At 35.6% G+C, this 13068-nt stretch overlaps 2 protein-coding genes across 4 annotated transcripts in view; one reads left to right on the forward strand and one right to left on the reverse strand.

Annotated features, from left to right (window-relative positions):
* Nucleotides 1–13068, reverse strand: part of LOC113497349 — a 90547-nt gene that overhangs the window by 30855 nt on the left and 46624 nt on the right. The gene's annotated exons all lie outside the window — the stretch shown is intronic.
* On the forward strand, nt 4115–7177 carry LOC113497348. 3 transcript variants are annotated; one of them, XM_026876874.1, is made up of 3 exons: nt 4115–4272; nt 4538–6566; nt 6954–7177. In XM_026876874.1, the coding sequence occupies exon 2, from the start codon at nt 4556–4558 to the stop codon at nt 5984–5986; it is 1431 nt and encodes a 476-aa protein (XP_026732675.1). In that variant the 5' UTR covers nt 4115–4272; nt 4538–4555; the 3' UTR covers nt 5987–6566; nt 6954–7177. The 3 variants fall into 3 exon arrangements, with proteins under 3 accessions (XP_026732675.1, XP_026732676.1, XP_026732674.1); XM_026876875.1 differs by having other exon boundaries at nt 4115–4269; XM_026876873.1 differs by lacking the exon at nt 4115–4272 and having other exon boundaries at nt 4376–6566.

The following is a 13068-nucleotide window of genomic DNA, read 5'->3' on the forward strand; positions in this document are numbered from 1 at the left end:
GTCGAGTAATTTGAATTCTCGAGGCGTACAGAAAGTTTTCTATTTTTGCCGTTTGGTAGAGAACAAAATATAAATCGTGGACACTACTTGTGTAGTCATTTCTTCTATAAAACACATGTGACGCACACACGTTTATTATTGAAATTTTATTAAAATACATAATATTATCTAGTTGTAAATCCATGCGATATCTCAATTAATTTCATTGTTTAGGTTTTGCCTCCTTGATATCCAGACCAAAAATATCTTTAAAGCTGTACCTATATCTCTACATGTGGGTTGTACAAATCATACTTGAGTAAAATAAATTTAAGTTGAGTGATATCCATTTATTTTCATTAAATTATATATTATATACAATATTTGAACAAGATATAAACCAACCAAGATATAGGTATTCTGATCTCAGAATACCTATATCTTGTCTAAGTCTTCGAGAAATAAACATTAAAAAGCCGTACATAATTTCTTAATTTAATGACGTCATTCGTCGGAACAAGTTTCTCGGTCTGTTTGTTATCTACATGTAAAGCAACGTATAAGTTTTAGCCCAGAAGATGAATGACTCCGAAATGTCTTAAACAACTGTAGAATAATCGTCCTCACCACACACCCGAGACTTAGCCGGAGTCACCCATTCTGCTCATCCCTTCTTTGTAACTTACTTATCAAAAAGACTTACTGAACAGACGCAAGAACCATTAATTATACACGAAGCTTTACTAAAATATTTAATTGAAATCAGGTTTCTAAAAACCAAGATATTTCTTTTCGAAGTTCCAAACAATTAAAGAATATCAATGTGACTTTGATAAAACATTATTTTTCAAAGGCAAGACAAAAGTTAGGGCATCGAAAGGTTGACTTTAATTAAGTTTTTTAATTTTAGAAAAGAGAAAGGTTTTCTTATGAGTTTTTCTAGAACAATGTAAGTAATTGTGTGATTAAGTTAAAAAGTTTGTAAATATTTAATACGTATATTATCTTTTAAAGCTTCATCATGATTATTATAATAATATAAAAAATTGTAAGCTTACTAAATTAGGTGAAAGATTCATGATAAAATCATATTCCAGTTTTTAATATGGTATCTTGTTTTAGAGGAGTAAATGCATTTAAAACTTTAAATAATAACCAAGTTTAATTGAAATTGACCAAAAACAGACATATTATATCAATACAGTGTAGAAGCTGACCATTGCCCAAACAGGTGGATTTTTTCTAATAATCCGATCGGACGGCAATCCGTCACGGACGGGCACGAGATAAAGCTCAGGATCGATGGGTTTACGTGCCCTGCGCCACGGGGTAATACACCATAAATGATAGTTCACGGTACATGTTTCCTCACTATGAACATTTTTTGATGTGAAAAATAATCTGAGGCATTAAACCGTTGCCCTCAGTAATTAAGTTTCAGTTTTAAAACTAAACTATCTGTAACGAAACTTATACCTATAAAATAAAATGAAATGTATTGAGTAAAATTTTAACCTTCAAGATGATCAAAAATAGGGATGATGGCAATTTTTTTTTGCAGTATCCGTCTTGTAATTTTTGGATAATAATGGATATGTATTTTTTAATTTGTCCCGTAAACATAAATTGACCAAATTACAGTGAATGAAAAAGGAAAAAATACGTGTCTCATACTTTTCAATTATCTAATTGAGGGACTAATGAGATTTTTTTTTATACCCAGTCATCATCCCTATTGCATGTATTTTGAAAAAAAACTATTGTGTGAATATTTTTTTTGCAGGCCAAGGAGATCTATTTTTTTTAAATGTGATCGAGTTATTCTAAAACACATAGTTTGTGTAATTGTGATTTAATGTAAGTATTAAAAACAAAAGTGAATAAAAATTCTATACCAAAAGAATCTATTCTGCAACCTCCCAAGTCCCAGCTTAGGTAGCAGAAGGCGATGAAAAACGAGTCGTGTTTGTGCCCTGTTCGAGGTGAAGAATTTTCGTATTTAATTACAACTAAAACCTTCTTGGATAGGGTCAATGATAAATAAATTAACGGCTTTACTAGTTAAGGTTGAAATTTGCGAACTCCAACCTGCCTCGTTTAGGTTCAACCGTTCACTGAGCGCTGATGAATGAGACAATCAATTGCCTTTGACTTTTATACGCATAGATTAATTAATAACGTGAATTAAACCGTACGTCTTTATTCAACAATAAAGCCGAAGAGAATTTCGTTCATTATAATAATGAACTATACTGGTATTTTCTTTAGGCTGGTTCTTTTTTAATCTTTGTTTATGAGTTGGTGCAAAAAGGTGGGGTAGTTGAATTTTGATGGTTTGTTTTATCTGTCTGTTGAAAATCACTTAGTGTTATTATAAGCTTTTACATTCATGTTGTTTTGAAAAAGTAAAATAAGTAATTTTTATACCACAACAAATTAAAGTTGAAATACGATCACTTTTCAAGAACAAATTGAACAAAAACTTTGAGTGTAAACCAGCATAGGCTGAAGTCATTAGCTTTTCAACTAAAGCAACAGTTCTACAGTTCTACTTACTTATAAATAAGATAAATCAAGAATAGTGAATTTTAACATGGTTAGCGTCTCTAAAATATAGTATATTCGAGAAAATGGTGCTATTTATTTGAATACAAAATAACACTTTCAATTTCTATTTCTATGTATACCGTGATTTACAACATTCATAAGATATAGTATCAGGCGCGTGAAATCGAAAGGGTTTCACCCAAAACATGCGTTTAATATTCGACCTCTTGTACGGTTATTATCATATCTCATAAATAAGGAAATGGCTTCCTGTAGCAATTTTATTTCTTACCTCATTTTCTTAAATTCTGATTTATTTTATTACGTTTCGTATTAAATTATAATTTTATGCTTAATGGTTAGTCTATAATAATTGAAAGCAGTTGATCATTTATTAAAATGAGCTGATGAAGAGTATTCATCACTGCACCTATGTTGATCCTTTGTTTCGCAATCCTTTGTTATCTTTAATACGATATGTCTGAAAGCAATGTATCTTTTCCAGTGTTTAAATAATAAAACATCTTTATCGATTAAATTTTATTATAGGTTTGGGTAGCGTAGTCGTGTAACGTTTTGATAACATAACCGACCTTCAACAGCACCTACACATAGTGAAAGAAGTCAATGTGACTAAACTTGGTATCCAGTATCATTCTAATGTTGGCAACTTCGTGGAGCGTGCGTCATCAGTTGGTGAACGAAAAACGCGAACGCCTCGCTTGTGACAGGACTACCACGGCGGCACGTGGTGGGGAGGCGACCGGCTGACGGCGGGTTTGGCGCGCCGGGCTCTCTTGGGTGGAAACCGCGCAACGGAGTAGTTGTCCTTAACTTTATTATATGCAATTTGTATCTATACTTACAATTATACGATTTAGCTTGTTAACGTTAAGTTATAATTAAACAGATTGTTCCTTTAGTTGCTTGTTTAAAAGTTTCACTTAAATATAAGTTTATAAAACGCTAATCTGAGTCTTTGTTTCCTTTAGCTCAATAATATCTAAAGTGAATAAGTTGTTGGATTACCCTCATCTACGCTTTTAAATAAAGTAATAACCGGGTACTAATATAGTGATCTTTATTATCAGAAGTGGAAATCACGTGCCATGGGCAAACGCAGGCGGTATCGCAAGCGAGTACAATCGTCAAGTAGCAGTAGTACGACGAGTTCAAGTTCCAGCACGTCATCACCTCGGCCCAGAAAGAAGTCAAAGGTATCACGTCACCACGAGACCAAAGCTGTGAGTACCTTGAACAATATAATACCCGAGTTTGACCCCTTAAATGACGATATCAATGCATGGCTTAATATTATTCAATCCTACTCAGCAACGTTCGGCTGGTCCGACGAAACAATGCGTTATCAAGCTCTTAATAAGTTGAAAGGCTCTGGCAAAGTCTGGTATGATTCGTTATTGCGTACTGATAGTCAGTGGCCTACATGGAAATGGAGTGATTGGAATCGGCGTTTGGCTAGTAGTTTTCAAACACGTCGTAATATGTTTGAATTATTAAAAGAAATTATAAATAAAAAACCGATAGAAAATCAATCGCTGTATGAATTTTATTTTGATATTATGTTGGCAACTTCGTGGAGCGTGCGTCATCAGTTGGTGAACGAAAAACGCGAACGCCTCGCTTGTGACAGGACTACCACGGCGGCACGTGGTGGGGAGGCGACCGGCTGACGGCGGGTTTGGCGCGCCGGGCTCTCTTGGGTGGAAACCGCGCAACGGAGTAGTTGTCCTTAACTTTATTATATGCAATTTGTATCTATACTTACAATTATACGATTTAGCTTGTTAACGTTAAGTTATAATTAAACAGATTGTTCCTTTAGTTGCTTGTTTAAAAGTTTCACTTAAATATAAGTTTATAAAACGCTAATCTGAGTCTTTGTTTCCTTTAGCTCAATAATATCTAAAGTGAATAAGTTGTTGGATTACCCTCATCTACGCTTTTAAATAAAGTAATAACCGGGTACTAATATAGTGATCTTTATTATCAGAAGTGGAAATCACGTGCCATGGGCAAACGCAGGCGGTATCGCAAGCGAGTACAATCGTCAAGTAGCAGTAGTACGACGAGTTCAAGTTCCAGCACGTCATCACCTCGGCCCAGAAAGAAGTCAAAGGTATCACGTCACCACGAGACCAAAGCTGTGAGTACCTTGAACAATATAATACCCGAGTTTGACCCCTTAAATGACGATATCAATGCATGGCTTAATATTATTCAATCCTACTCAGCAACGTTCGGCTGGTCCGACGAAACAATGCGTTATCAAGCTCTTAATAAGTTGAAAGGCTCTGGCAAAGTCTGGTATGATTCGTTATTGCGTACTGATAGTCAGTGGCCTACATGGAAATGGAGTGATTGGAATCGGCGTTTGGCTAGTAGTTTTCAAACACGTCGTAATATGTTTGAATTATTAAAAGAAATTATAAATAAAAAACCGATAGAAAATCAATCGCTGTATGAATTTTATTTTGATATTAAATGTAAAATTGATCGATTATCTTTAAACTTTAGTGAGCAAGATATTATATCTCTTATTGTCGGAAGTATAGGCGATAGCAATATAGGAGCATCTATTGAGGCGAGTAATTTTAAATCTTGCCACGATCTAGCTAGTTACCTTCACGGTCGTACCTACAAAGGCAAACTCTCAAAACAAACCAGTTCGGGTAGTTCACGTGAAAATCAACCTAAAACGGTGGATCAAACGAATAATAATTATAGCCAGCTGTCTACGAACGTTATATCTTCAAATAATAATGCTAATTCTCGTAATGCGAATGAAAGTATTAAAACCAATTCAACACAAATTCGGAAACCTATTAAATGTTATACATGCGGTGGAAATCATACAAGGAATCAGTGTGACCTAATTAAATGCAATTTTTGTAATAAAAAAGGCCATGTTGAGGCTGTGTGCCGTAGTAAGAAAAGTGCAGGGTTAATGAAACCGGAAATTGAGGAAACTAAATTGATCCAAACCCCTGACCCGCGAAATAAATTTGTTAAAACGATTAGCATTAATCATTTTGCTCACGAGGCATTTATTGATACGGGAAGCAGTTGTTCCTTGGTTTCCGAATCGGTGGTGGAAAAATATTCACTTCAAATTAGTATACTACCCTCACCGGTTCTGTTACAAGGGTTTTCTAAGCATAATTCTAAACCGGTCACTCATAAAGTCACTGTAAATTTAAAAATTGACAGCGTGTCATTAACTAGTGTGGACTTTTACGTTATTGATGACTTGGTAGGTTGTGATATACTTATCGGCCGTAACATAACCGAGAGAAATGATTTGATATACTCGCGTGTAGGTAATTCATTCAAGTTCGATTATGCACAATCACTTACTGAATTTTGTGACGCTATACATGAGAGTAAGATCGACGCTGAAACTCACTTAAATGAACTGCTTTATTTAATAAGACAATACTAGAATCACTAAAAACTATTGGGGCAGATACTACTGAAGATAGGTGGGATAGATATATTAAAATAATACAACAAGGTTTGAACAGCACAATCCATAGAACCATTAATGCCGTTCCTTGTGAGGTTTTACTAGGATATCGTTTGCGCGTCGATAATGACAATATAGAGCCAGAGCTTGATGATGAATCGCTAGTGGACGTGACGAAGTTGCGAGCAAAGGTAGACAAAAATATTAAAGCCAGCGCAATATCACAAAAACAAAGATTTGATAAAACTCGGTCAAAAGCCAAAATTTACGAAAAAGGAGATTTAGTATTGATAAAAATACAAAGCCAGAGCAACGATGGTCGAAGCAGGAAACTCCTGCCCATCTTCAAAGGACCGTTTCGAGTAAAAAAAGTTTTGGGAAATGATAGATATGAAGTAACAGATCTCAGGGGTTCTGAAAGGAGTAGTAAACCGTACAACGGCGTGGCAGCTGCAGAAAATATGAAGTATTGGATACAAATAGATGACTGGAAATTGGATGAGATAATCGGGAATCAAGAAAATAAGGTCCGTGTTGGCAAGTAATACTCCTAAGGGTATGTATTGCACTTTCTTGACTATAAATTGTTAATTTTATTGTAAATAAATATTATAATTTCACATTTACATTATTGCTGATATTTTACTCGCGAGACTAGATAAAAGCACTGATAAACCTCGCCAGGGCAGAAAGAAACACCAGCAAATGTAGATAAGCTTGGAAAACAACTTGGTACGTTTAAGTGTAGCGCAAAGCTCTTTAAATGCAAGTGATTCCAAGCTCTAGGAAAAACCAGGACTCTTAAGTGTGGCATAGACCCTTTAGGAACGGTTGACCTAGTAATAATAGAGAACACAGTTGCTGATGTTTCAAATGAAAATTAAAACTTAATAGCTCAAACTTGTACATTTTACAATAAGGTCTAATGTCAGTTTTGTTTCAGTGTTTTACCTAGCCTCGTGGTGCGCCTGGGACATGCGCCTTGCAGAATGGCCGTGTTGGCAACTTCGTGGAGCGTGCGTCATCAGTTGGTGAACGAAAAACGCGAACGCCTCGCTTGTGACAGGACTACCACGGCGGCACGTGGTGGGGAGGCGACCGGCTGACGGCGGGTTTGGCGCGCCGGGCTCTCTTGGGTGGAAACCGCGCAACGGAGTAGTTGTCCTTAACTTTATTATATGCAATTTGTATCTATACTTACAATTATACGATTTAGCTTGTTAACGTTAAGTTATAATTAAACAGATTGTTCCTTTAGTTGCTTGTTTAAAAGTTTCACTTAAATATAAGTTTATAAAACGCTAATCTGAGTCTTTGTTTCCTTTAGCTCAATAATATCTAAAGTGAATAAGTTGTTGGATTACCCTCATCTACGCTTTTAAATAAAGTAATAACCGGGTACTAATATAGTGATCTTTATTAATTAAATGTAAAATTGATCGATTATCTTTAAACTTTAGTGAGCAAGATATTATATCTCTTATTGTCGGAAGTATAGGCGATAGCAATATAGGAGCATCTATTGAGGCGAGTAATTTTAAATCTTGCCACGATCTAGCTAGTTACCTTCACGGTCGTACCTACAAAGGCAAACTCTCAAAACAAACCAGTTCGGGTAGTTCACGTGAAAATCAACCTAAAACGGTGGATCAAACGAATAATAATTATAGCCAGCTGTCTACGAACGTTATATCTTCAAATAATAATGCTAATTCTCGTAATGCGAATGAAAGTATTAAAACCAATTCAACACAAATTCGGAAACCTATTAAATGTTATACATGCGGTGGAAATCATACAAGGAATCAGTGTGACCTAATTAAATGCAATTTTTGTAATAAAAAAGGCCATGTTGAGGCTGTGTGCCGTAGTAAGAAAAGTGCAGGGTTAATGAAACCGGAAATTGAGGAAACTAAATTGATCCAAACCCCTGACCCGCGAAATAAATTTGTTAAAACGATTAGCATTAATCATTTTGCTCACGAGGCATTTATTGATACGGGAAGCAGTTGTTCCTTGGTTTCCGAATCGGTGGTGGAAAAATATTCACTTCAAATTAGTATACTACCCTCACCGGTTCTGTTACAAGGGTTTTCTAAGCATAATTCTAAACCGGTCACTCATAAAGTCACTGTAAATTTAAAAATTGACAGCGTGTCATTAACTAGTGTGGACTTTTACGTTATTGATGACTTGGTAGGTTGTGATATACTTATCGGCCGTAACATAACCGAGAGAAATGATTTGATATACTCGCGTGTAGGTAATTCATTCAAGTTCGATTATGCACAATCACTTACTGAATTTTGTGACGCTATACATGAGAGTAAGATCGACGCTGAAACTCACTTAAATGAACTGCTTTATTTATTTAGACAATACAAAGAGTGTGTCGCGTCAAACATAAAAGATTTAGGGACAGTGATTAACCACGAAATGGTTATCACACTAACAGACTCACGGCCGGTGCAGTGCAGACCTTTTCGAGCCTCTCATTCTGATAGAAAAATTATTCGAGATATGGTGCAGGAATTATTAGATACTAAAATAATTCGAGAAAGTAAATCACCCTATGCTAGTCCCGCTCTACTTGTAAGCAAAAAGAATGGTGAGAAAAGACTCTGCATTGATTACCGCGCATTAAACAAAATTACTGTAAAGGACAAGTATCCAATGCCCCGAATAGAGGACCTTATTGATAGACTACAGGGTTATAAATACTTTACAAGTCTTGATTTAAAAAGTGGGTACTATCAAATTATTATGAGTCCACAATCCATTGAAAAAACCGCATTTATTACCGAAGATGGCCATTATGAATTTCTACGGCTCCCGTTTGGGTTGGCTAATGCACCATCTTGCTTTCAACAGATGATGAATAAAGTATTAGGTAACTTAAGGTTCGAAAACGTAATTGTATATTTAGATGATGTTTACCTAATGACACAAAGTGTTGAGGAGAATTTAAAACTCTTGGAAAACATTTTACAAATATTTAAAAATAACTGTTTGACTTTAAATTTGAAAAAGTGTCATTTCCTTAAAACTGAAATTGAGTTTCTTGGATACAGAATAAAACAAAATTGTGTTATGCCAAATGAAACCAAAGTGGAAGCCGTCAAGAAATTCCCCGTACCAAAAACTGTTCATCAGTTGCGACAGTTTTTAGGGCTAATTAACTATTTTCGCAAATTTATTAGAAATTACGCTATAATTTCAACACCTCTCACAAAATTACTAAAAAAAGATGCTTCTTGGTGTTGGGGTCCCATGCATGATCAAGCCTTTCAAGTTCTAAAAGCGAAACTTACGTCAAATAGTGTGTTATCTATTTTCGATCCAAATAAAGAAACCATTTTGTATACAGATGCTAGTCGAGATGGTGTTGCGGGTATTCTTGTTCAAGTTGCTGATGAGGGTGAAAAACCTGTGCATTACTATAGCCGTCAGACAACTGAGGACGAAAAGAAGTACCATTCATTTGAGTTAGAACTCCTAGCAATCGTAAGCTCACTCCAAAAATTTCGTCTTTACTTAATTGGCTCACCTTTCACTATTGTCACAGATTGTAACGCAGTCAGGTATGCTTTGACTAAAAAGAATATTATTCCCCGGATCGCACGATGGGTTCTTTCGACTCAAGAGTTCAGGTATGAAATAAAGCATAGAGAAGGTGCCCGTATGCAACACGTGGACGCTTTGAGTCGAAATCCCGTTCCCTCGGGTGAGAGGTCGGAAAGGGAAATAATATTGTCAATAACCGAAGGAGACTGGCTACTTTCTGTGCAAATGCAAGACCCTGACATAGTAAAAATTAAAACTGTTTTAGAAACCGGCGAAGTAGATAAAAATAAAACGATTTTTGACACGTATGAACTGTTAGGTGGAAAAGTGTATAGACGAACAACCCAAGGGCGACGATGGGTTGTACCAAAGAGTTGTATATGGCAAATAATAAGATACAATCACGATGACGTTGGCCATTTTTCTGTTGACAAAACGTTTGAGAGAATAGGGCAAAAATATTGGTTCTCTCGTATGCGTCATATAATAAAAAAGTACATTAAAAACTGTTTAAATTGTATTTATTATAAAAATAAAAGTGGTGCTAAGGAAGGAGAATTATACCCGCTGCCAAAATATGCGCAGCCTTTCCACACTCTGCACGCCGACCACTTGGGTCCATTCGTTCAGACACAATGCGGCAATAAATACTTATTAGTTCTAGTAGATGCTTTCACTAAGTTTGTGTTTATTTGTGCAGTAAAATCTACAAAAACATCCGATCTTATTGACGAATTAGACAACATAACTAAAATTTTTGGTAATCCGAAACGAATTATTTCCGATTCAGGATCATGTTTTACTTCAAACTTGTACAAAGAATATTGTAAGAACAAAAATATACGCGCGCATATTGTGGCAACGGGTATGCCTCGCTCCAATGGACAGGTAGAGAGATTTAATAAGACAATACTAGAATCACTAAAAACTATTGGGGCAGATACTACTGAAGATAGGTGGGATAGATATATTAAAATAATACAACAAGGTTTGAACAGCACAATCCATAGAACCATTAATGCCGTTCCTTGTGAGGTTTTACTAGGATATCGTTTGCGCGTCGATAATGACAATATAGAGCCAGAGCTTGATGATGAATCGCTAGTGGACGTGACGAAGTTGCGAGCAAAGGTAGACAAAAATATTAAAGCCAGCGCAATATCACAAAAACAAAGATTTGATAAAACTCGGTCAAAAGCCAAAATTTACGAAAAAGGAGATTTAGTATTGATAAAAATACAAAGCCAGAGCAACGATGGTCGAAGCAGGAAACTCCTGCCCATCTTCAAAGGACCGTTTCGAGTAAAAAAAGTTTTGGGAAATGATAGATATGAAGTAACAGATCTCAGGGGTTCTGAAAGGAGTAGTAAACCGTACAACGGCGTGGCAGCTGCAGAAAATATGAAGTATTGGATACAAATAGATGACTGGAAATTGGATGAGATAATCGGGAATCAAGAAAATAAGGTCCGTGTTGGCAAGTAATACTCCTAAGGGTATGTATTGCACTTTCTTGACTATAAATTGTTAATTTTATTGTAAATAAATATTATAATTTCACATTTACATTATTGCTGATATTTTACTCGCGAGACTAGATAAAAGCACTGATAAACCTCGCCAGGGCAGAAAGAAACACCAGCAAATGTAGATAAGCTTGGAAAACAACTTGGTACGTTTAAGTGTAGCGCAAAGCTCTTTAAATGCAAGTGATTCCAAGCTCTAGGAAAAACCAGGACTCTTAAGTGTGGCATAGACCCTTTAGGAACGGTTGACCTAGTAATAATAGAGAACACAGTTGCTGATGTTTCAAATGAAAATTAAAACTTAATAGCTCAAACTTGTACATTTTACAATAAGGTCTAATGTCAGTTTTGTTTCAGTGTTTTACCTAGCCTCGTGGTGCGCCTGGGACATGCGCCTTGCAGAATGGCCGTGTTGGCAACTTCGTGGAGCGTGCGTCATCAGTTGGTGAACGAAAAACGCGAACGCCTCGCTTGTGACAGGACTACCACGGCGGCACGTGGTGGGGAGGCGACCGGCTGACGGCGGGTTTGGCGCGCCGGGCTCTCTTGGGTGGAAACCGCGCAACGGAGTAGTTGTCCTTAACTTTATTATATGCAATTTGTATCTATACTTACAATTATACGATTTAGCTTGTTAACGTTAAGTTATAATTAAACAGATTGTTCCTTTAGTTGCTTGTTTAAAAGTTTCACTTAAATATAAGTTTATAAAACGCTAATCTGAGTCTTTGTTTCCTTTAGCTCAATAATATCTAAAGTGAATAAGTTGTTGGATTACCCTCATCTACGCTTTTAAATAAAGTAATAACCGGGTACTAATATAGTGATCTTTATTACTAATAGCATTGAAATGTAATGCAAACCTGCAGCTGAAAGAGGGACAATAAAAACCGAACATAGAATTGAAAGCACTATTTGCGGATCGTTTATTTTTCAATTGCCATAATTAGTTTTGAACAAATTAAAAAATAACTTCCATGGAAATGATAAAAGATAATGTTAAAGTCAACGTCTCAAATAAGATTTACTTTCGGGTGAAAATTGCGAGAGCAAGTGATATGAACCGTTCTACCACCAAGCGAAGCAATTATAGTAATTGATTTATTCTGAATGATGTTTAAAGAGGAAACTCGACGGGTCTTCGACAAGTCAGGCGAAGAAGAAATTAATCGTTTCGTTAAACAGAGTAAGATCTATTTAAACTCATACTCTAGTAATTAAAATTGTGGATAGAACTTGGCTTAACGAATTTCTGTGTGCCCAGATAACACACACATACTTCAAGTCAAGAAGGGTAAATACCAGTGCGCCTGTGGCCTGCTATTTCGTCTTAAAGTAATATTTATGCAGGTACGGAAAAGAGATGCCGCTCTACGCCGTCTATTGCGCTGTCTTGCTTTCGCATCCATAGTTAAATTACTTTTAGATGTTGTGGTAGGTACACCCTCTGGTTAAAACGTCAAGCTATCGAAGGTGAAGCTGAATGAATGTTCGCGTTTATTTCCCTTTTTACGTAATTTAATATATACATGCTACGCTCTTGTTTAAAAGCGAGTAGATAACTCTAGGTTAAAACTACTTTTGGTAACCATGTCCATGTTAACATGTTTACACATGCACAAAACTTATACTAACATATTACAATAATTACCAAATTTTATAATTATAAAATTTTATAATGTTTATAATTGGTTTATAATTATTAAAATTATAATTATAAAAAATACCAAACATATTATAATAATTAAAAGTAAATAATAACTACATCATTATAAATTTACAATAAATTTTTCAACACAAGTTTTTCTTACCAAGTGAATTCCAAAACATACTTCTTTTATTTAGGGATGGGTACCTACATCACGCAGGTGGTCAAAAAACGTTTTATACAAGTTTTTGTTTTGTACTTTGAATATAATTAATTTACAGACTTAGTCGAGACTTACGTAAGAATCTCCTCAAAACAAA

This window comes from Trichoplusia ni, chromosome 9 (genome assembly GCF_003590095.1).
Source record: "Trichoplusia ni isolate ovarian cell line Hi5 chromosome 9, tn1, whole genome shotgun sequence".
In the NCBI taxonomy this organism is placed as follows: domain Eukaryota; kingdom Metazoa; phylum Arthropoda; class Insecta; order Lepidoptera; family Noctuidae; genus Trichoplusia; species Trichoplusia ni.